At 44.4% G+C, this 26,165-nt stretch overlaps 1 protein-coding gene across 2 annotated transcripts in view; it reads left to right on the top strand.

Moving 5' to 3' along the window:
• Positions 1-19,582, top strand: part of LOC136633365 (serine-rich adhesin for platelets-like) — a 32,592-nt gene extending 13,010 nt beyond the window's left edge. For both annotated transcript variants that reach the window (XR_010793264.1, XM_066609045.1), the window contains one exon: positions 12,501-19,582. Coding sequence is in view for 1 of the 2 variants with exons in the window: in XM_066609045.1 (XP_066465142.1) it covers positions 14,509-15,453 (945 nt within the window). In the remaining variant the exon portion in view is untranslated. The remainder of the gene's footprint in view (positions 1-12,500) is intronic.
• The last annotated feature ends 6,583 nt before the right edge of the window (positions 19,583-26,165 follow it).

The following is a 26,165-nucleotide window of genomic DNA, read 5'->3' as shown; positions in this document are numbered from 1 at the left end:
CATGGTCGTGTGTGACAACGGCCGTAACCTGGTGGCGGCTCTGCAGCTCGGCAGCCTCACGCACGTGCCATGCCTGGCCCACGTCTTTAATTTGGTGGTTCAGCGGTTTCTGAAAAGCTACCCACGCTTGTCAGACCTGCTCGTAAAGGCGCGCCGGCTCTGTGCACATTTTCGCAAGTCCCACACGGACGCTGCCACCCTGCGCACCCTGCAACATCACTTTAAGCTGCCAGTGCACCGACTGCTGTGCGACGTGCCCACACGGTGGAACTCTACGCTCCACATGTTGGCCAGGCTCTATGAACAACGTAGAGCTATAGTCGAATACCAACTCCAACATGGGCGGCGCAGTGGGAGTCAGCCTCCTCAATTCCTTTCAGAAGAGTGGGCCTGGTTGGCAGACATCTGCCATGTCCTTGGTAATTTTGAGGAGTCTACCCAGGTGGTGAGCGGCGATGCTACAATCATTAGCGTCACCATTCCTCTGCTATGCATCTTGAGAAATTCCCTGCAAACCATAAAGGCAGCTGCTTTGCGCTCGGAAACGGGGGCGGGGGAAGACAGTATGCCGCTGGATAGTCAGGGCACCCTCCTGTCTATTTCTCAGCGCATACAGGAGGAGGAGGAGGAGCATGAGGAGGATGAGGAGGAGGGGGAAGAGACAGCTTGGGCCGCTGCTGACGGTACACCGGCTGATTGCCTGTCATCCTTTCAGCGTGTATGGCCTGAGGAGGAGGAGGAGGAGGAGGAGGAGGATCCTGAAAGTGATCTTCCTAGTGACGACAGCCATGTGTTGCGTACAGGTACCCTGGCACACATGGCTGACTTCATGTTAGGATGCCTTTCTCGTGACCCTCGCGTTGCACGCATTCTGGCCACGACGGATTACTGGGTGTACACACTGCTCGATCCACGGTATAAGGAGAACCTGCCCACTCTGATTCCTGAAGAGGAAAGGGGTTCGAGAGTGATGCTATACCACAGGACCCTTGCGGACAAGCTGATGGTAAAATTCCCAGCCGACAGCGCTAGTGGCAGAAGGCGCAGTACCGAGGGCAAGGTAGCAGGGGATGTGCGTAGATCGAGCAGCATGTACATCCCAGGCAGTGCAACAGTCTTTAAGGGCCTGGCCAGCTTTATGGCTCCCCACCAAGACTGTGTCACCGCTCCCCAGTCACGGCTGAGTCGGCGGGAGCACTGTAAAAGGATGGTGAGGGAGTACGTAGCGGATCGCACGACCATCCTTGGTGACGCCTCTGCCCCCTACAACTACTGGGTGTCGAAGCTGGACATGTGGCCTGAACTAGCGCTGTATGCCCTGGAGGTGCTTGCTTGTCCTGCGGCTAGCGTCCTGTCGGAGAGGGTGTTTAGTGCGGCTGGGGGAATCATCACAGATAAGCGTAGCCGCCTGTCAACCGACAGTGCCGACAGGCTAACACTCATCAAGATGAACAAAGGCTGGATTTCCCCAGACTTCTGTTCTCCACCAGCGGACAGCAGCGATACGTAAGCAATACGTAGGCTGCACCCGCGGATGGAAGCTACGTTCTCTCTCACCATCCAAAACGGGGACATTTCTGCTTCATCAATCTGTGTCTAATATTCCTCCTCCTCCTCCTCCTGCTCCTCCTCCTGAAATCTCACGTAATCACGCTGAACGGGCAATTTTTCTTAGGGCCACAAGGCTCACTCAAATAATTTTTCTGAACAATTTTTATAAGTTTCAATGCGCTTAAAAGCGTTGGAACTTTAACTTGAACCAATTTTTCGTTACACTGGGCTGCCTCCAGGCCTAGTTACCACTTAAGCCACATTAACCAAAGCGATTAATGGGTTTCACCTGCCCTCTTGGCTGGCCATGGCCAATTTTTGGGATGTACATTAGTACTGTTGATACAGCAATTTTTGTGGGCCCTCGCCTACAGTGTAATCAAATTAATTTTTAGCCCACCTGCATTACAGCTGACGTTACCTCAGCTGTGTTGGGCAATGCAATGGGATATTTTTATGTACCGCCGGTGGGTTCCAGGGAGCCACCCATGCTGTAGGTGCACACGGAGTTTTTAATACATGTGTCCACTTCTAAAGAACCCCAGTCTGACTGGGGCATGCAGTGTGGGCCGAAGCCCACCTGTATTACGCACGACATTACTACCTCAGCTGTGTTGGGCAATGCAATGGGATATTTCTATGTACCGCCGGTGGCTTCCTGGCACCCACCCAGGCAGTGGGTCCACAGGGAGTTTAACCTACATGTGTCCACTTGTAAAGAACCCCAGTCTGACTGGGGCATGCAGTGTGGGCCGAAGCCCACCTGTATTACGCACGACATTACTACCTCAGCTGTGTTGGGCAATGCAATGGGATATTTCTATGTACCGCCGGTGGCTTCCTGGCACCCACCCAGGCAGTGGGTCCACAGGGAGTTTAACCTACATGTGTCCACTTGTAAAGAACCCCGGTCAGACTGGGGCATGCAGTGTGGGCCGAAGCCCACCTGTATTACGCACGACATTACTACCTCAGCTGTGTTGGGCAATGCAATGGGATATTTCTATGTACCGCCGGTGGCTTCCTGGCACCCACCCATGCTGTGGGTCCACAGGGAATTATAAATGCATCTGTTTCCACTTATAAAGAAACCCAGTCTGACTGGGGCATGCAGTGTGGGCCGAAACCCACCTGCATTAACCCTTTCCAGTCCACTGTGTGACCTGTGAAGAAATTAGGGTTTAAGGCTGTACAGCTCCGTTGTTGGTAGACGTCCGTCGGGGTTCTCTTACTGTATATTGCCAGCCTCTCTGCTGTCGGAGCCTATCCTACGTGTCAGCTCATGCAGTACTGGCTTTAGCCAGCATATAGCGCCGTTGTATAACGGCAGAAAAAGAGTAAGCCCCCTAGGAAAACCATATACAAATTGGATTGGAAAGGGTTAAGCACAACATTACTACCTCAGCTGTGTTGGGCAATGCAATGGGATATTTCTATGTACCGCCGGTGGCTTCCTGGCACCCACCCATGCTGTAGGTGCACACGGAGTTTTTACTACATCTGTACACTTATAAAGAACCCCAGTCAGACTGGGGCATGCAGTGTGGGCCGAAGCCCACCTGCATTAAGCACGACATTACTACCTCAGCTGTGTTGGGCAATGCAATGGGATATTTCTGTGTACCGCCGGTGGGTTCCAGGGAGCCACCCATGCTGTGGGTCGACAGGGACTTCACAATAGGGAGTTGTACCTGCCTGTGTCTATGAATTAAAAAGCCCGGTCTGACTGGGGCATGCAGACACCTTGACAGAATGAATAGTGTGTGGCACATAGGTTCCCCATTGCTATGCCCACGTGTGCAGCTCCTGATGGCGGTGGCACAGGATTCTATTTCTCATTGCTTCTGTACAGCATTGTGGGCTATCGCTCCGCCACTTTTAAAGAGGGTCGCTGCCTAGCCGTGCCAACCTCTGCAGTGTGTGCCTGCGGTCCCTCGTCATGGCAGACGCAATTCTAAATAGACATGAGCGTGGTGTGGCATGAGGGCAGCTGAAGGCTGCCCAGGGACACTTTGGTGTGCGCTGTGGGGGGGGAGGGGGGGCGGTTGGGCAGCATGTAACCCAGGAGAAGTGGCAGTGGAGTGTCATGCAGGCAGTGATTGTGCTTTGTTGGAGGTAGTGTGGTGCTTAGCTAAGGTATGCCATGCTAATGAGGGCTTTTCAGAAGTAAAAGTTGTTGGGAGGGGGGGGGGGGCACTCTTGCCGGTATTGTGGCTTAATAGTGGGACCTGTGAACTTGAGATGCAGCCCAACATGTAGCCCCTCGCCTGCCCTATCCGTTTCTGTGTCATTCCCATCACTTTCTTGAATTGCCCAGATTTTCACACATGAAAACCTTAGCGAGCATCGGCGAAATACAAAAATGCTCTGGTCGCCCATTGACTTCAATGGGGTTCGTTGTTCGAAACGAACCCTCGAGCATCACGGGAAGTTCGTTCCGAATAACGAACACCCGAACATTTTGGTGTTCGCTCATCTCTAATATTAATCCAATTATTTTGGGGTTTCTGACATATGAAATTCTTAGATACTCTGTCTCCAATAGTACGATTTCTGCGAGAGGTACATAACACGCCTTTGTCTAAGATAGATTTTAAATCATCATCCTGTTTTAAAATTGGAAGATAGGAGAAGAATAATTTTCTTATCTGTGGGAATTCCCTACTGTATGGTGTAGTGAAGACAATTTTGTTGGATATACCATCAGATAAATCCTTATCCTTATACAGCAATGTCTTTCTGTCCATTTTATTAACCTTGTCCTTAGCATTATTCAAAGTTTGTGGGTTATAACTTCTATCCGCCAAACGGGTACAGATTTGGTTTGCTGATGTATTGGTACATATACATTTTGCCCTAATGAATTCCGTAAGTGGTATGGCATTAATTGTATGTCGGGGGTGACAACTAGTCGCTTTAAGTTGGATCCCAGATCTTCCTGCAACATTGAAAGTTACTGCTGGTGAGGTGAGCCCACATCTTTCTTTGTTGGCCGTTTTGTACAGCGTTTAGCGCTGCCTTTTCAGCCCAGCGCTAAACGCTGTACAGCGCTCCCATTCATTTCAATGGGGCTGCTCACAAAGGGCGGAAAACACAGCGCCTCCCAACGCTGCGCTTTGACAGCGATGCATGTTCTATTTTGGGGCGTTTTCAGCCCTGCGTCGGCCATTGAAATGAATGGGCAGCGGTTTTAGCACTGCTGAAAACGCGGCAACACTTGGTGCCGCGTTTTTGGCAGCGTTAACCGCTCGCCGATTTTCGGGGTGAGGGCTTGCAATAGAAGCCCTACCCCGAAAATCAGTCCCAGCTAGGCTAGGTAGAAATAAAGAAAGTAACACTCACCTAGCCGCTGCAGTCTGGGTCGCGGCCGCTGGTCTCTGCCGCTGATCCGGGCTTCCTCGGCACTCCCAAGTCTATTGCCGGAGGCCAGGTTCGAGAACCCCCGCTCTGGCAATAGAGTGCTGTGATTGGTTGTCGGCGCTTGCTCGATGCCCAATCACAGCCCTTCATTGACTGTCTCAGCCAATCAGCGCCGGCAAGCTCTTGTGGGAGGTACACATTATAAATGTTCATACATGTTCAGGATGAGATGTGAGGGGTATGAGTAATACATGTACAGGATGAGACATGTGGGGGATTACAAATTATATATGTACAGGATAAGATGTGAGGAATACAAGTCATACATATACAGGATGTGACATGTAGGGGATTACAGGTTATACAAGTACAGGATGATACATGTGGAGGATTACAAGTCAAAACTGTACATGATGAGACATGTGCGGGGGCACAAGTTATACATGCACAGGATGAGACAAACGAGGGGCACAAGTTATGCATGTACAGGATGAGACATGCGAGGGGCACAAGTTATACATGTACAGGATGAGACATGTGGGGGTAAGGGTACAAGTAATAAATGTACAGGATGAGACATGTGGGGGATTACAAGTCATACATGTACAGGATAAAACACATACGGCACAAATTCTACATGTAGAGGATGAGACGTGGTTTTAAAAAGTTATTCGTGCACATGATGAGACATGGGCGGTACAAGTTATATATGTACAGGATGAGACATGTGGGGAGGTATAAGTTATACTTGTACAGGATGAGACATGTGGGCGATTACAAGTAATACGCGTACAAGATGAGACATGTGGGGGAGTAAAGTTATACATGTTATACAAGGATGAGCCAAGCGGGGGATTACAAGTTATACACGTATAGGAGAAGACATGTGGGAGGTACATGTTATATATGTACAGGATGAGATGTGAGGGGTAAGAGTTATACATGTACAGGATGAGACATGTGTGGGGGTACAAGTTATACATGTATAGGATGAGACATGTGGTGGATTATAAATTATACATGTACAAGATGAGACATGTGGGGAATACAAGTCATACATGTACAGGATGAGACACGTGGTGGATTATAAATTATACATGTAAAAGTTGAGACTTGTGGGAGATTACAGGTCATACACATACAGGATGAGACATATGGGGGCACAAGTTATGCATCTACCCTGTTTCCCCAAAAATAAGACAGTGTCTTATATTCTTGCTCCAAAAGATTTTACTTTTTTACATGTATAGCTGCCTGGGCACTATTTATATTGTATTTTTTTTATTAACTGTAACTAGGGCTCCATTTTGGAGTAGAGCTTATGCTTCAAGCATCTTCAAAAATCCTAAAAAAATATTCTGCATCCTAAAAAATCCTGAAAAATGATGCTAGGGCTTATTTTTGGGGTAGATCTTATTTTCATGGAACGTGGGAGTATGAGATGTGTAGGGGCACAAGTTATACATATACAGGATGAGACAGGTCAGGGCACAAGGTCTATATTTACAGGATGAAACATGTGGGGTGAACAAGTTATACATGTGCAGGATGAGACGACATGGAGGGTACAAATCATACAGGTACAAGATGAGTCGTGTGGGAGTACGAGTCATACATGTACAGGGTGAAACGAGTGGGGAATTACAAGGTTTACACACACAGGATGAGTCATGTGGGGGGGTGAAAGTTATATATTTACAAAATGAGACATGTAGGGGGTTATATATGAACAGGATGATATGTGGGAGGCAGTTATATATGTACAGGATGAGAGGTCTGGGGGATTACAAATTTTACATGTGCAGGATGAGAAATAGGGGATTACAAGCTATACAGGTATGGGATGAGATGTGTGGGGTACAAATTACTTATGTAGAGGAAGAGAGATGTGGGGGTACAAGGTATACATTTACAGGATGAAAAATGTATGGGATTACAAGTCATACATGTACAGAATGAGATGTGGGGGGGGAAGTTATATATGTACAGGATGAGACTTGTGGGGGAGGAAAGTTATACATGTAAAGGACGAGACTTGGGGGATACAAGTTAGATATGTACAGGATGAGACAAGCGGGGGATTACAAGTTATACATGTATAGGATGAGAAATGTGGGGGCTTACAAATTATACATGTACAACATGACACATGTGGGTGATTACAAGTCATACATGTACAGCATGAGACATGTGGGTTATTGCAAGTTATGCAAGTAGAGAATGAGACATGTGGGGGGCACAAGTTATACATGACAGGATGAGGCATGTGGGAGGTACAAGTCATAAATGTATAGGATAAGATTTACGGAGATACACGTTATACATGTAGAGGATAAGATGTGTCAAGTTATGCATGTACAGGATGAGAAATGTGTGGGATTAGTAGTCATATAAGTACAGGACGAGACATGTGGGGACTACAAGTTAAACACGTACAGGATGAGTAATGGGGTGGAGAAAAGTTATACATGTACAGGATGAGATATGTGGGTGGCTCAAGTTATAAATATACAGGAAGAGACATGTTATGGCACAAATCATACATGTAGAGGATGAGACATCAAAGCACAAGTTATACATGTACAGGATGAAACATGTTAAGGCACAAGTTATACATGTATAGCATGAGATTTGTTTGGGGCACAAGTCATACATGTAGAGGAAGAGACATGTGGGGGCACAACTTATACATGTACAGGATGAGACATGTTAGGGTGCAAGTTACACATAAACACGATGAGATGTGTGGAATTAACAAGTCATACATGTATAGGATGATACATGTCGAAGTGCAAGTTCTACATTTACTGGATGAGACATGTGTGGAGTTACCAAGTCATACATGTACAGAATGAGACATGTGGGGGGTACAAGTTATATATGTTCGGGATCAGACATGTTGCGCAACAGGTTGAACATGTATAGGATGAGAAATGTGGGGCAGTACAAGTCATACATGTACAGGATCAGACATGTGAAGGCATAAATTATATATGTACAGAATGAGATGTGGGGGCTTACCAGTCATACATGTACAGGAAGAGACATGTGGGGACACAAGTCATATATGTATAGGTTAAGACATGAGGGGGCACAATATACACATGTACAGGATGAGACATGTGGGATGGGGTACAAGTTATACATGTACAGAATGAGATATAGGGGGGTGCAAGTTATACATATACAGCCAATCACAGAAAATGGCCGTTACTTACTAAGTGAGGATTGCATATAGATGCATCCTCCTCTCACCATGCAGGTAGCTGACTACCAAATGGAGGAGCCAATAACACCTGTGCAGGACACCGATAAGACAGCCACTCACACTGCCTCCTGATAATGAGGGGGGTGGCTACCTGCATGGTGAGAGGAGGATGCATCTATATGCACTCCTCACTCAGTAAGTAACGGCCATTTTCTGTGATTGTTTTTAATTTTTTATTTCCCCTTCTGTGATGCATTTATATTAGTGTAGGGACCCACTACAATGCAAGGAACCGTGAAGTGGTTAGTGGGCTCATGTATCTTGGCCAACATCCAACCAATGCCTTGCATTTATTATCTATCATTCACATGCAGTGTGGCATTAAGACTCCAGGGAGAGCCCAGGGTGGCAGTTCCAATGTGGTTCACTGATGGAAATACAGGGCAGCCCGCCGAATTATCATGGCATCATTAATAGGTTGCTGGTCTGCATGGTGAACTACATATATCAGAATGGTCTGGCACCCTGTATCCACTATGTGTGGGAGTATACACCAAGCAGCCACCCCCCTCATTATCAGGAGGCAGTGTGAGTGGGTGTCTCATCGGTGCCCTCACAGGTGTTATTGGCTCCTCCATTTGGTAGTCAGCTACCTGCATGGTGAGAGGAGGATGCATCTATATGCACTCCTCAGTCAGTAAGTAACGGACATTTTCTGTGATTGTTTTTAATTTTTTATTTCCCCTTCTGTTATACATATACAGGTTTAAACGTGTGGGGGCACAAGCTACAGTTGTACAGAATAAGACGTGGGGGGACAAGTTATAAATGCACAGGATAAGACATATGGGGCACAAGTTATATATGTACAGTATGTGACATGTGGGGTATTACAAATCATACATGCACAGGATGAGAAATGTGGGGGGCTCAAGTCATACATGTACAGGACACGACCTGTGGAGGCACAAGTTATACATGTACAGGACACGACCTGTGGAGGCACAAGTTATACATGCACAGGATGGGATATGTGGGTGCACAAGTTATACATGCACAGGATGGGATATGTGGGTGCACAAGTTATACATGCACAGGATGGGATATGTGGGTGCACAAGTTATACATGCACAGGATGGGATATGTGGGTGCACAAGTTATACATGTACAGGATGGGATATGTGGGTGTGCAAATTATACATGTACAGGATAAGGCATGGGGGGAATACAGGTTATACATGTACAGGATGAGACGCGTTGGGATACAGGATATACATGTGGGACGTTCAAGCCATACATGTACAGGACATGTGGGGGTACAAATTATACATGTTCCGAATGAGACATGTGGGGGCATACGTTATACATGTACATGATGAGACATGAAGGGGTACAAGTTATACATGTACAGGATGAGAGATGTTGGGCTTACAAGTCATACATGTGCAGGACGAGACATGTGGGGGCACAAGTTGTACATGTACAGGTTGAGTTATGTATGGGCACAAGTTATACATGTGCAGGATGAGACATGTGGGAGCTTAAGTCGTACTTGTACAGGATGAGACATCTGGGTCACAAGGTATACATATACAGGATTAGAAATGGGGGGGATTACAAGTCACACATGTACAGGATGAGATATGTGGAGGCACAAGTTGTACATGTACAGGATGAGACATATGAGGGCACAAGTTATACATGTACAAAATAAGACATGTGTACAGGATGAGACATGTGGGGGTACTAGTTCTACATGTACAGAATGAGACATATGGGGGCACAAGTTATGTATGTACAGGATAAGATGTGGGTGCACAAGTTTTACATATACAGGGTGAGACGTGTGGCACAAATTATACATGTACAGGATAAGACATATGGGGGATTACAAGCCATACATGTTCCCTTCTTAGACATGTGGGGCAGTACAACTCATATACAGGACGAAACTTGTGGGGGGGGCACAAGTCATACATATATAGGATGAGATATGTGGGGGCACAAGTCATAGATGTATAGGATGACACATTGGGGGAATTATAAATCACACATCTATGGGATGAGACATGTGTGGGATTAAAAGTCATAAATGTTCCTTTATCAGACATGCAGGGGGGTACAAGTCATAAATATACAGGATGAGACATGTGGTGGGACACAAGTCATACATGTATAGGAGGAGACATGTGGGCACAAATTATACATGTTCCATATGAGACATGTGGGGGCATAAGTTGTACCTGTTCAAGATGAGACATGTGGGGGTACAAGTTATACATGTAGAGGATGAGACGTGGGGGTACCAGTTATACATGTAGAGGATGAGACGTGGGGGTACCAGTTATACATGTAGAGGATGAGACGTGGGGGTACAAGTTATACATGTAGAGGATGAGACGTGGGGGTACAAGTTATACATGTAGAGGATGAGACGTGGGGGTACAAGTTATACATGTAGAGGATGAGACGTGGGGGTACAAGTTATACATGTAGAGGATGAGACATGTGGGGGTATAAGTTATACATGTAGAGGATGAGACATGTGGGGGTACAAGTTATACATGTAGAGGATGAGACATGTGGGGGTACAAGTTATATATGTACAGCATGAGAAATGTGGGGACTTATAAGCATATATGTGCAGGACGAGACATGTGTGGCAAAAGCTGTACATGTAGAGGACGACATATTTGGGGACACAAGTCATACATGCTCATGATGAAATATGTGGTGGCACAAGTCATACTTGTACATGATGAGACATCTGGTGGCACAAGTTATACATGTACATGATGAGACATAGGGGAAGTACAAGTCACAAATGTACAGCTTGATAAATGTGGGGGGCACAAGTTATACATGTACAGGATGAGACGTGGGGGATTACAAGTCATAAATGTTCCCTAATCAGACATGTGAGGGGGGTACAACTCATACAAGTAGAGGATGAGACTTGTAGGTGGGCACAAGTCATACACTTACAGCATGAGACATGTGGGGGCACAAGTTATACATGTACATGATTAGACGTGTGGGTACAAGGTATTTGTGTTCAGGATGAGACATGTTGGGGCTTAAGTTATACATGTAGAGGATGAGCCATGGTTGAACAAGTTATACATCGACAGGAAGAGATATGAGGGGGAAAGGTTACACATGTACAGGATGAGACATGTGAGGAAACAAGTTATACATGTACAGAATGAGACATGATTGTACAAGTTATACATGGACGGAAAGAGATATGAGGGGGAAAGGTTACAGGATGGGACATGTGAGGACACAAGTTATACATGTACAGGATGAAACATGTGGGGGGACAAGTTATACATGTACTTGATTAGACATGTGAGGGCACAAGTTATACATGTACAGGATGAGACATGTGGTGCACAAGTTATACATGTACATGATTAGACATGTGAGGGCACAAGTTATACAGGATGAGATGTGTGGGGAATAGAGGTTGTACATGTATAGTATGAAACATGTTAGGGGCACTAGTTGCACATGTACAGGATGAGACATGTGAGAGTACAAGTTATACATATACAGGATGAGACATGGGGGTACAAGATATACCTGTACAGGATGAGACATATGGTTGTACAAGTTATACATGGACAGGATGAGACATACGGGAGCACAAGTTTTACATATACAGGATGAGACGTGGGGGTACAATTTATATATGTACAGGATGATACATGGGGGGATACAATATATACATGTGAAGGATAAGACATGTGGGGGCAGAAGTTATACATGTACAGGATGAGACATGTGTGGGCACAAGTTATATATGTACATGATTAGACATGTGGGGGTACAAGGTATACATGGACAGAATGAGACATGTGGTGTACAAGATATACATGTGCAGGATAAGACATATGGGGGCAAAAGTTATACATGTACAGGATGAGACATATGTGGTACAAGTTATATATGTACATAACGAGACACGCGGGGGGACCAGTTATACATGTACAGGATGAGATCTGAGGGATACTGGTTACACATGTACAGGAAGAGACATGTGAGGACACAAGTTATACATGTACAGGATGAGACATGTTGTGGTACATGTTATACATGTACAGGGTGAGACGTGTGGGGACAAATTATTCATATACAGGATGCGACATATGAGGGTAAAGTTATACATATACAGGATGAGACATGTGGGGGGCACAAGTTATACATCTACAGCATGTGGGGGGCAGGGTATAAATTTGCAGAATGGGACATGTGGGGGCACAGGTTATAAATGTTATAAATGAGCTTTTTTCCATTTTATGCCCGGACTAATCTGAAGTCATGAGAAAACTATTATGATATAAAGTCACTAACTCTGAGGATTCTTTTCTTGTTCTAGCTTGTGTGCCAGTAGTTTGTCTGAAGAGGAGAAAGAAACCTTAAGAGATAGAAACCATATCTGGAAATACACGATGGACAAATGGGAAGCAAGAATGGACAATGCAGCTCTTGGGACCCTTTCATAGTCACTGGTTAAGAGGTCCATAATGGGTGATATTACTGATCTACAGCAGATGGGAAATGGTTACTGTTGTGTCAGTTTGAGGGTGCCTTCACACTGACAATAAAAGCGCCATGCAAGAGTGAGTCACAACGCAGAATTATGAACCCAATGATTTTCAATGGTTTCCTTCACATTTGGGATGTTTTTTGAATCATGGGATGTCCTATCTTTCTGCGTTTTGCTTTTTTTCATCTCCCATGTTTCCCTTTGGAGCCTTTGTCTTATTGCATCGCAATGCACAAACTTGCAATTTTTATGTGATGCATTTTTAACCTTAGAATTTGCTATTGTCTTTCTGGTGAGATAATTGCTGCAAAATCGCGCAAAAAATGTGTGAGAAAATCACAAGCGGCAAAGAATTGTTTTCCCACTATTATTTTCGGGAAAAGAATTGTGGGAAAAAAGTCGCGATTGGCGGTGCGAAGGAGCCCTGAGTTTTACTCTCCATTTTTTTTTTTTACTCTGATGGGTTTGTCAGCTGTTGGTTTACACCTGCGGGCAATTAGGGAGGGTTTTTAGTTCCCTCGTGGGCTGGATTCTGTGCTGGTCAATTCAGTACAGTCTCCTTCTGCTGATGGTAGAGGACATCCCCAGAACTGGTGTCAGTGGTTCTTCCAGCAACCCCTGCAGATAAGTACAGCGATTAATTGCTGATATGTACTCTTATGGCCCATTTATATGTAATGATTTCCTCTCAAAATTCGTTCAGTGTCAACATGAAAAAGTCGCTTACTGTTCGTTCACAGTTGATTAGCTCAACTAATTGCTCGTGCAATCATTAAAATGCTGTTGGCCCATGTAAAAGGGACATTAGGAGGTTTTGTTTACTTGTATAGTCGTTGTCCTTTGTCACTTAACAGGGTTAGTGAGTGGCCCAGGCACGAGGGTTGGATGCGTCCTTATCAGGGCGGGCCATCCACTAGTAGGCAGGGTTATCACCTTTTAGCTCCCCTTAGGGAAAGTTTCCATTCTCTGTTTTGCTTTTTTTGTACTTTGGGAGTTGCTGGTAGTTTGATGTGAACAATGCCCAGTGGGTGTTTTGGTTTACAGTTTTTACACATAGAAGTCGGACGTAACAGTTATATTATATTAGACGTCATGTCCCAGGTTGTACCAATCGTGACGGCAATAGGTTAGATGGCATACTGTGGTATCACCCTGTCATAAGAAAAAAAAAAACATCTAAGTTGCACCGATGGATGGTCTGCCTGTATTTGGTTTGTGCAGAAATCAGTGAGATAGGAGCATACCCACAACCAGAGCAGCTCAGGGAATAAATCTTGTACCAGAATCAAGCTCATAACATAAACACAGCTCCAGAACGAAGCTCAGTATACATACATAGCGCCTGAACCAAGCTCCATAAATATATCACCAGAACGGCTCAGGAAGTGAATTATGTACAAGAATCATGTTCAGTACATTAATACAGTAGCAGAACTAAGCAAATATGTTATGGGGGTGCCGGTGGGTTGTTGGCTCCAAAATTCTGATCTTCATCAAAATACTAGTAAACATCCACACCGATTTTGGTGCAGATTTTCAGCTACAGAAAGTCCGCAGCAATTCCAATATCAGTTAATGGAAGCGTGTTAAGACAGGGTGATTTTGCTGCTGACTTTCGGCAGTGGAAAAATCTGCAGCAAATCCACATCAAAGTCTGTCCAGAGCCATAGCAAATGGATTATATTATGAGAACAGTCCACACATTCCTGTTGAAATGCCAGGTTTCTGTCATGTTTAGAGATGAGCGAGCACCCAAATGCTCGGGTCCTCGTTATTCGAGTCGAGTTTTTCCTGAAATTCGAGAGCTCTACTCGAGTAACAAACCCCATTGACTACAATGGGAGACTCGAGCATTTTTGTAGGTGGGAAGCTGGGTCCCGAGCTTTTTTTTTTTTCTTGGTTCGTTCTCTCTCTCTCTCTCTTGTTCTCTCTCTCTCTCTCTTGTTCTTTCTCGTTCTCTCTCTCTCTTGTTCTTTCTTGTTCTCTCTCTCTCTCATTCTCTCTCTCTCTCTCCGTTCTCTCTCTCTCATTCTCTCTCTCTCTCTCCGTTCTCTCTCTCTCGTTCTCTCTCTCTCTCGTTCTTTCTCTCTCTCGTTCTCTCATTCTCTCTCTCTCTCTCTCTCTCTCGTTCTCTTTCCTTTTCTCCCTCTCTTTCCTTTTCTCCCTCTCTTTCCTTTTCTCCCCCTCTTTCCTTTTCTCCCTCTCTTTCCTTTTCTCCCTCTCTTTCCTTTTCTCCCTCTTTCCTTTTCTCCCTCTTTCCTTTTCTCCCTCTTTCCTTTTCTCCCTCTCTCTCCTTTTCTCCCTCTCTCTCCTTTTCTCCCTCTCTCCCTCCTTTTCTCCCTCTCTCTCTCCCTCCTTTTCTCCCTCTCTCTCTCCCTCCTTTTCTCCCTCTCTCTCTCCCTCCTTTTCTCCCTCTCTCTCTCCCTCCTTTTCTCCCTCTCTCTTTCCCTCCTTTTCTCCCTCTCTCTCTCCCTCTCTCTCCTTTTCTCTCTCTCTCCCTCTCCTTTTCTCTCTCTCTCCCTCTCTCTCCTTTTCTCTCTCTCTCCCTCTCTCTCCTTTTCTCTCTCTCCCCCTCTCTCTCCTTTTCTCTCTCTCTCCCTCTCTCTCCTTTTCTCTCTCTCTCTCTCTCTCTCTCTCTCTCTCTCTCTCTCTCTCTCTCTCCCTCTCCTTTTCTCTCTCTCTTTCCTTTTCTCCCTCTCTCTCCCTCTCCCGGGAGGGGCAAAAACAGGCATGTCACAGCAGGGAGGAGCCAAAAACTGGGGCAGGGTCAAACACAGCTTGATGCTCGTTCGAGTAACGAGCACCATCGAGTACGCTAATACTCGAACGAGCATCAAGCACGGCAGAGTACATTCGCTCAACTCTAGGCATGGTAAAAAGTCTGACAAAGTTAAATAATTTCAGATTTATTTCCACCTTCGGTGTCACCCGTTATCTGTACAATTTCACTGAAAAACAAACTGGAACCTTTTAGGGTGGAAAACAAATAAACTGTTATATTTGGGAATATGATTGTGCTGAGAATTATCTGATCAGATTTAGGCCGGTTTCACAAGGGCATTTGCGTGGTTTTGCCTGCACAACTGCATTTTTACTGGACACTCATGTGAATCTGGTCTTCAACTCCTGATAGATAATAGTCAGCACTCCGCTGCCATTATTTACAGCGATTCTGATTTCCCTCTTATAAAGTTCGGCTGTTCTAGGAGAATTTTCCTGATGTATTCTTAGTTGGACTGTAAAGATCTTACAGAACATCAAAGGGGTCTGATTGTTGGTCTGCTTCTCCTGACTGATACCTTCCTAAACATTTTCAAGGCATTACAGAGGGTGGACAAAAATATGGAAATGCCAAACACCAAAGTTGTAGTCTACTTTGCTTACATGCCAACCCTATTCGATGATCGTCTGTCTTTGTCGCTCAACACACATTACTGTACAAACTGGTGTTTGTCGGCTGCTGCGTTTCCAGTCTACTTGTGGATTCTGTGCCTCATGGTACAGCAAAAACCTACAGTACATTACTTACAGATACGCCCACCATACGGGCCACAACAACTTGACGACTTTGAAATTCCGTCAGCTCGGCTACGAGTCCCTCACAAGACTCATTACTGTAAAAATATGTGTTTGCCGGCTGCGGTGTTTCTAGTCTAACTGTATGCGGTAATACTCTTGGATTGTGTGCCCCATGGTACAGCAAAAACTAACAGTACGTTACTTACAGATACGCCCACCATACGGGCCCCAACAACTTGACGACTGACATTCCGTCAGCTCGACCACAAATACTTCACAACTGCAGAGAATTGGCACTGTTCTACAGATCATTGCATCACGCAACAACTGCAGCACTGCCTGCTAACTTTGGTGTAGTACACATGTATAGATCCCTGACTATTAAGAGGGATCTGCATGGGATTTTAATCATTAGCACTTAGCTGCCCTTTTAATGTAGTTAAAATTTACTGGTGGTATTGTGAAATGATTTATAATACCATGTAAAAAAAGTAATAAAAGTTCAAAAAAGAAACCCTTTTGCCATATTTGCAATAAACAAAAAACCTAAATAATAAACCAAAAATACATGTTTGGTATCGCTGCGTTCATAAAAGTCCGATCTATCAAAGTAATGCATTATTTCCCCCGGATGGTGAACGTGGTCCGAAAAAAAAAAAGAACGACAGAAATGCGATTTTTTTGATCACCCTAGCTCCGTCACTAAGGGGTTAATTTAAGGGAAGAGAAGTTGTAGATTGGCATCAAAATCCGCAGCAAAAGTTTTTCAGCTGTGGAACATCAGCACCGTTCTGCTACATGTGAATGTGACCAGAGAATATTTTACTTGGGGTTGACATGATGCATTGTGCGTGTGTGGGGGGCCCAAGTTTTGTGAACTCCCCGGGGCCTTTGGTCCACTAAGGCCTCATATCCACGGGCGTATGCGAAAAATGCTGTGTATCCCTGCATATAGAATCTTTTTCCCTGCGTATGATCACGTGTGCATGTGTTTTTGCACGCGTATGTGCTGGATTTCAATATGCCAAAAAAACGCAACAACTTCTTCTTCCTGCATTTTTTTCACTCCATTGCATGTATCTTAGCCATATGCATTTCACATGCAGTGCTTACTGTGTTTCATTGCATATTCACATGCACCCATAGAGATCAATAGGGCTATACGCATGTATAACGCGATAAAATAGAGCATGCTCCGATTTTTAATTTATTTTAATTTATTTTTAAGCGTATTGACACGCAGTGTCCACACGCACATGTGCATGGATCAACAAAAATCCATTGACTTTCACTATCTTTATTCACCGCATATCCTGCGGCCACGCAATGCACGCGTAATACAGGGTGAAAAAACGCCCCTGGACATGAGGCCTTAATCCGTTACTAATTTGGACACTGATGTCCTAACATCCATGAAACCAAGTACTAAAGTATAAAACACCTCAAGATCCCTCAGCCGCCGTCTGTGTAATGAACTACATGTGTCTTCCTATAAAATCTACACTCCCGTTCAAAAGTTTGGGGTCACATTGAAATGTCCTTATTTTTGAAGGAAAAGCACTGCACTTTTCAATGAAGATAACTTTAAACTAGTCCTAACTTTAAACAAATGCACTCTATACATTGCTAATGTGGTAAATGACTATTCTAGCTGCAAATGCCTGTTTTTTTGTGCAATATCTACAAAGGTGAATAGAGGCCCATTTCCAGCAACTATCACTCCAGTGTTCTAATGGTACAATGTGTTTGCTCATTGGCTCAGAAGGCTAATTGATGATTAGAAAACCCTTGTGCAATCATGTTCACACATCTGAAAACAGTCTAGCTCGTTACAGAAGCTACAAAACTGACCTTCCTGTGAGCAGATTGAGTTTCTGGAGCATCACATTTGTGGGGTCAATTAAACACTCAAAATGGCCAGAAAAAGAGAACTTTCATCTGAAACTCGACAGTCTATTCTTGTTCTTAGAAAAGAAGGCTATTCCATGCGAGAAATTGCTAAGAAATTGAAGATTTCCTACAACGGTGTGTACTACTCCCTTCAGAGGACAGCACAAACAGGCTCTAACCAGAGTAGAAAAAGAAGTGGGAGGCCGCGTTGCACAACTAAGCAAGAAGATAAGCACATTAGAGTCTCTAGTTTGAGAAACAGATGCCTCACAGGTACCCAACTGGCATCTTCATTAAATAGTACCCGCAAAACACCACATCTACAGTGAAGAGGCGGCTGCGGGATTTTGGGCTTCAGGGCAGAGTGGCAAAGAAAAAGCCATATCTGAGACTGGCCAATAAAAGAAAAAGATTAAGATGGGCAAAAGAACACAGACATTGGACAGAGGAAGACTGGAAAAAAGTGTTGTGGACGGATGAATCCAAGTTTGAGGTGTTTGGATCACAAAGAAGAACGTTTGTGAGACGCAGAACAAATGAAAAGATGCTGGAAGAATGCCTGACGCCATCTGTTAAGCATGGTGGAGGTAATGTGATGGTCTGGGGTTGCTTTGGTGCTGGTAAGGTGGGAGATTTGTACAGGGTAAAAGGGATTCTGAATAAGGAAGGCTATCACTCCATTTTGCAACGCCATGCCATACCCAGTGGACAGCGCTTGATTGGAACCAATTTCATCCTACAACAGGACAATGACCCTAAACACACCTCCAAATTGTGCAAGAACTATTTACAGCAGAAGCAGGCAGCTGGTATTCTATCGGTAATGGAGTGGCCAGCGCAGTCACCAGATCTGAACCCCATTGAGCTGTTGTGGGAGCAGCTTGACCGTATGGTACGCCAGAAGTGCCCATCCAACCAATCCAACTTGTGGGAGATGCTTCTAGAAGCGTGGGGTGCAATTTCACAAGCTTACCTCAACAAATTAACAGCTAGAATGTCAAAGGTGTGCAATGCTGGAATTGCTGCAAAAGGAGGATTCTTTGACGAAAGCAAAGTTTGATGTAAAAACAATGTTATTTCAAATACAAATCATTATTTCTAACCTTGTCAATGTCTTGACTCTATTTTCTATTCATTTCACAACGCATGGTGGTGAAGAAGTGTGACTTTTCATGGAAAACACAAAATTGTTTGGGTGACTACAAACTTTTGAACGGTAGTGTATCTGTATCAGAAATGTATGGCATTGGGAGGTATAGGGTACCAGGGTATGTATGGCATGGGGAGCTGGAGGGCATGGCGATCAGAGATGTATGGCCAAAGGATCGCAGGTGTATAGGATGAAAGGTGTCTGGCACGTAGGATTTCCAGCTACAGTATTACATGTATAAAGTTACTCTTCATATATCCTTGCTATTGCGTATAGATCATAAGAGGTTACACTGCTTTGCTATGCATAATTGTACCGTTTTCCTTAAATAAATCTTTTTTTCTCATTGTAATTGTGCAGTGTGAAACTTTTTTTGTGCCCCCCCCCCCCCCGCCCCCTATTATAAGGAAAAAACAATATTGCACTGATGGGTGGTCTGCCTGTATACTGTTTGTGAGCAAAGCAGCAAGATAACAGTGTAACCATACCACAACACCTTAGTGAATAGATACTGTGTCAGAACCAGGCTCAGTACATAAATACAGCACCAGAACTACGCTTATAACATAAATACAGCAGCAGACCCAAGCTCATAAACATAATACAGAACCAAGCTCATAAGATGAATACAGCAACATAACCAACCTCAGTACATAAATACAGCACCAGAACCAAGCTTATAACATGAGTACAGCACTAGATACAAGCTCCTAACCTAAATACAGCACAAGAACCAAGCTTATTCTATGAATACAGCACCAGAACTATCCTCAGTACAGGAACAAAACCAAGGTCATAACATAAATACAGAACCAAGCTCATAATATAAATACAACACCAGAACCAAGTGCAGTACATAAATACAACACCATAAACAAGCTCATACCATAAGTATAGTAACAGAACTAGACGAGCGTGTTGTAGAGGCATCAACTTGGTGCCCCCCATACAAGTGGCAGACAGCGCCCTGTGTGACTGCAAGGGTTCCACATAGCTAAGGCCACTTATGGGGCCAGGTAAGCAGTCACAAGTCGATACAACAGTCAACACCGCTTTTCCATGGAGATTCACACTAATCTAATATGGCCAAAGAAGAGTGCGGGAAGGAAAGAGGTAAGAGGAGAGTTACACCAAACATCCCAGAATCTAATAATGCAGAATATTTGCTACATACAATATCTGTACAGACAAGATAAGAGTAAATAAGTTGTTTCCAGGTTTGCAACCTAAAGGCCCCTTTAGACGGGACGAGTGTCGGGCAAACGATAAACGATGGACGATCAGCTGATCGTTCAGTGTAAATAGCAGCCTTCAGCACTGAACGGCCACTGTGTTATGTCAATGGAGAGGGGCGGGGGAGCGAGAGGAGAGAAATCTCCTTCTGCCACCCCGCTGTGAGCCAGCGATACTAGCTCCCTTGCAGGAGCACAGGGGCTAGTAAGTGTGGGGCCGAGTGCCTTAACCCCTTCCCGCTCCAGGACGTACCGGTACGTCCTGGGAGCCTGGTACTTCCCGCAACAGGACGTACCGGTACGTCCTGGGGATAGCGCGAGATCACATATGATCCCGCGCTATCCCGCAGCGGGAGTCGGCTGTCAGTCACAGCCGGCGTCCCGCTGCAACAGGGGGGGGGCATCAGAGATGCGCCCCCCGCTGTTAACCCCTTCCCTGCCGCGATCTAAGTAGATCGCGGCAGGGAAAGAGTTCACAGAGGGACCGCACTCCCTCTGTGTCTCCGGCCGGAACTCGCGATGTCATCGCGAGAGCAAGGCCTGTCACCATGGCAACAGGACACCAGACACTGGCGTCCTGTATTACCAGTGCCTGAGATCGCTGTATAAGCGATAAGGCATGGCAGAGCAGTAGCTCTGCCATGCCTTATCACAGCGATCATAGACACAGTGTTGCAAGTCCCTCAGAGGGACTCAAATTATGTAAAAAAAAAGAAAAGAAAAATGTAAAAAAAGAAAAATGTAAAAAAATTTTTTTAAAAAAAACTTTTTTTATGCTTTTTCTAATATTAGCATAAAAAAAGGTAAAAAAAATGAAAACCCCACATATTGGGTATTGACGCGTCCGTAACGACGTGTACAAATAGTTGAATACACTTTTTATTTTGTACGGCGAAAAGCGTAAAAAAGAACGCTAAAAAACAGAGGCAAAATGCTAATCTTTAGCATTTTGCCTCCCAAAAAATGCAATAAAAGTGATCAAAAAAGGCGTACATTCCCCAAAATGGTACCACCAAAAACTACAGCTTGTCTTGCAAAAAATAAGCCCTCATAGAGCTTCGTACATAGAAAAATAAAAAAGTTACAGGACTTTGAATGCAGCTATAGAGAAAAAAAAAGATTTCCAAAAAAAATGGCTTTTTATTGCAAAAAAGTGTAAAAACCTTAAAAAAATATAAGAATTTTGGTATCGTTGGAACCGTACCGACCCGCAGAAAAAATTTAGTGTGTCATTTATGCTGCATGATTAACGCTGTAAAAAAAAAAAAATCTATGTCAGAATTGATGCGTTTTCTCTCCCTGTTATCATAAAAAAATAAACATTTTACGATATTGTCTATGTACCCAAAAGTGGCACCGATAAAAACTACAGATCGCCACGCAAAAAACAAGCCCTTATACGGCCGCGTCCACGGAAAAATAAACAAGTTATGGCTTTTGAAAAATGGAGATGGAAAAATACCAAAAATCGCTTGGTCCTCAACGCCAAAATAGGCCCTGTCATTAAGGGGTTAAGGTCTTGATGATCCATCCATCTCATCACTATGGCTTTTAGGGCAATAAAACAGATCTCTTGCAGGACTGTTTTGTAAGTCATGGTTGGCCGATATAGGAACACACTGCTTTAAAGTGTGACATCAATGTGACGGATGTGTCCATATGCTATCCATAACCAGAGTGAGAGACTGGCTGATCACAGCCGCGCCGGTAGATTAGCCTGAACAAAGCCAAAATATAGAATTCTGCTCCTGTAGTACTAAAGCTGGTGAATGCCACAGGATGTACAAGCATTTAGGAATGGCAATCCTCTTGAGTAAATTTAGTCTGCTGCAGTGTTACTTATATGGTCTCACTTGGAAAGTCAACTCCTCTATGGTTATCACAAATAGGGCTCTATTCACATTTGCGCTAGGGACTCCATTATGGGAACAGGAAAACGGAAACGCCTGGATGAACAGATCTGTCTCTTAACGGATCCAAACTGAGCCAATCGGACCCCATTGACTATAATAGAGTGCATTCAGTTCCTTCATCTGTCTGGCATTTCTACTGAATGAAAAAGTCCTGCATGCTATGCTGCAATTATACACTGGGTCCTGCCACCTGGAGCTGTAAAGGTGCAGCCCCCATTGTCCTATAAAAAAGGATCATGGAGGCTATTTGAATAGTGGACCTCTTGTTGAGAGATGCGATTTCACCCCATTACCAGAGTCTGAGAGGGGGCGCATTATTGTGAGAAGCTGGATGCTCGTATCAATAAATTGTCCCCACAGGGCCGTCTTGACCAGACTTTTAGGAGGTGATGGGACCAGTGGATGCATGAAGGCACATAGGTTGACTTGGCTAAGACACTCCCTAGAGACCACCAGTAGAGAGGACCGTCTGACCAGACTGTTAGGAGGTGTTGGGACCAGTGGATGAGGGCACACAAGGTGACCAGGCTCAAGACTCCCCCTACAGACCACCAGTAGAGAGGAGCATCTGACCAGACTGTTAGGAGGTGTTAGGAGCAGTGGATGTGTGAGGGCACACAAGGTGACTTGGCCCAGGTCCCCCCGACAGACCACCCGTAGAGGGGAGCATCTGACCAGACTGTTAGGAGGTGTTCGGACCAGTGGATGAGGGCACACAACATGACCAGGCTCAAGACTCCCCCTACAGACCACCGGTAGAGAGGACGCTAATTCTTTTGCACTGAGAATTGAACAATCGAGTTAGGACCCATTAGCTTTTCCTATTTATGACATAATCAATGCCCGTTCCAAATTTCACATTTCTATGACACGTGAAAGTGAGAGAATTACATACCATACGTAAAATTTGGATGCTAATTCTTTTGCACCTAGAATTGAATAATCGAGTTGGGACACATTAACTTTTCCTATTTATGACATAATAATGCTCGTGGCAAATTTCAACTTTCTATTACACCAAGAAGTGAGAGAATTAGATTCCATACATAAAATTTGGACGCTAGTTCTTTTGCGCTAGAATTGAATAATCGAGTTGGGACCCATTAGCTTTTCCTATTTATGACATAATCAATCTTCATGCAAAATTTCAAATTTCTATGACATTGGGAAGTTGGAGAATTAGATTCCGTATGTAAAATTTGGACGCTAGTTCTTTTGCGCTAGAATTGAATAATCGAGTTGGGACCCATTAACTTTTCCTATTAATGACATGATCGATGCTCGTGCAAAATTTTAAGTTTCTATGACATTGGAAAGTGAGAGATTTAGATTATGTACATAAAATTTTGACGCTAATTCTTTTGCGCTAGAATTAAATAATCGACTTGGGACCCAATTACTTTTCCTATTTTGGACATAATCTATGCTCTTACCAAATTTCATGTTTCTACGACATCGAGAAGTTGGAGAATTTTTGGCGAGTCAGTCAGTCAGTGAGAGAGTGACTGAGTGAGTCAGTGAGGGCTTTCGTCTTTATATATATAGATCTAAGTAGCCATTGCATACAACAGTCAGTCACCACATGTAGTTATTGAGGGACACTAACAGATCAGTAGTATGTGCCAAAATCCTGCGGTCACGTGTTGCCTCTCATGGCAGCTTCTAGGGGGAATTTTCCAGCAGGATAAAGGCTCCTACCCACTTGTGGTTCTTTTTAACACTGCGATATCATTGCGGTTTTTTTACCATGATTGTCAATGGGACTTTCTAATGTTAAAAACGTATTGCAAGTTTGTGCTTTGCGATTTTTGTGGCATTGATAATCGTGTTAAAAAACGCAGTAATATCACAGAGTTAAAAAAACGCAAGCGGGTAGGAGCCCTAATGCTTGGCCGCACCCAAGGGCATCACAGAAATGTCCCCACAGCATTGAAAGGAATGCTGCCTTTTTTCATCTCCCTTATTTGCATATTACCCAAAGGAGCATGAATGGCCTTAAGTCTCCTCACCTTCTAGGTGCTCTCCCTAAGAAAAGATAGTGTTTCTAACCCACATCACAGGCCTCTTGCTAGCCAAGCCAGAAACCTATTACACACTTATGATGGGCAAACACCCCTAGCTAGAAGCAGTACAACAGGGTACTAGAGCCTCCATGCCCGTCTGTATCACATTTTGTATCCAAGCTAGAAGCAGTACAACAGGGTACTAGAGCCTCCATGCCTCCCCCGTATCACATCTTGTATGCAAGCTAGAAGCAGTACAACAGGGTACTAGAGCCTCCATGCCAGCTCGTATCATATCTTGTATCCAAGCTAGAGACAGTACAACAGGGTACTTGAGCCTCCCTACAAGGGGTCAGTTCTCCACAAAAATTCACCCTGTTGCTCTGATATAATCATCACTTAGGTTAGTTTCACATGGGCGAGAGCGATATTGGGCTGTGAATCACACCATGTGAAAGCCCTGTGAAAACAGCCTTACATCACTATGGGGAATCCCTTCATCCCCACGGGGTTGAAGGGATTTCCCTGTAGTGGCTAAGGGAGATGGAATGAATCCTCCACAGTGCCACCTATTGAAAGGCAGCATTCCTTCAAGTCAAAGTGGGACTTTTTATACAAGTCTTGTTACAATGACTGGGAATCAAAAGCAAAGCCAGACCCCATGTACATACAGCTGTTTCCAGGTTATTGCCCATCATCAGTGTACAGTAGGAGTCTGGCTTTTGCTAGTGAGAGGCCTGGGACAGGGGTCAGAAACGCTCTTTTCTCCTTAGGGAGAGCAACTATATACTATAAACTAAATGAGGAGACTCAAATGGCCACGCACGCTCCCACTTTGACTCGAAGGAATGCTGCCTTTCAATAGGTGGCACTGTGGAGGATTTATTCCATCTCCCTTATTTGCATATTACCCAGAGGAGCGTGCGTGGCCATTTGAGTCTCCTCAGTTAGTTTATAGTATATAGTTGCTCTCCCTAAGGAGAAAAGAGCGTTTCTGACCCCTGTCCCAGGCCTCTCACTAGCAAAAGCCAGACTCCTACTGTACACTGATGATGGGCAATAACCCGGAAACAGCTGTATGTACATGGAGTCTGGCTTTGCTTTTGATTCCCAGTCATTGTAACAAGACTTGTATAAAAAGTCCCACTTTGACTCGAAGGAATGCTGCCTTTCAATAGGTGTCACTGTGGAGGATTTATTCCATCTCCCTTATTTGCATATTACCCAGAGGAGCGTGCGTGGCCATTTGAGTCTCCTCATTTAGTTTATAGTATATAGTTGCTCTCCCTAAGGAGAAAAGAGCGTTTCTGACCCCTGTAGTGGCTGTCACAGCTGCAGCAGGGGATCGCGGAGTTCTCCCATTGCTATTAATGGGGCCGACCCTGCTGCCGACAGCCCCATTAAAAACAACGGGCAATATTACAAAAACATAGAACATGTCGCAATTTTTTTTTCTCGCCACATCGCATGAGTGAAAACATCGCAAATATAAAGGAAACCATTGAGAATCATTGGTTTCATAATTCTGCGTTTTCACTCACTCTCACAACACGCAAAAATCGCACAATTTTCTCGCCCATGTGAAACCAACCTTACTTATATCAACATTACACAGAAACTTTCATTCCAGTCTAACAACTTCTAGGTGGAGGGATGTTTTTACCAATCTATGTATTTTTTGGCTATTTTTGCTATTGGGTTTAATTAAATATTTTGCCCAGTCTGTCTTCTGCAGCTTTTACATATCCCCATATATAGACACTGTCCAAGTCTAAATAGACAATCTG

This window comes from Eleutherodactylus coqui, chromosome 6, assembly GCF_035609145.1.
Source record: "Eleutherodactylus coqui strain aEleCoq1 chromosome 6, aEleCoq1.hap1, whole genome shotgun sequence".
Taxonomy (NCBI): Eukaryota; Metazoa; Chordata; class Amphibia; order Anura; family Eleutherodactylidae; genus Eleutherodactylus; species Eleutherodactylus coqui.
The sequence above is the reverse complement of the archived record's forward strand: the minus strand, read 5'-3'. Positions and strand labels throughout refer to the sequence as shown.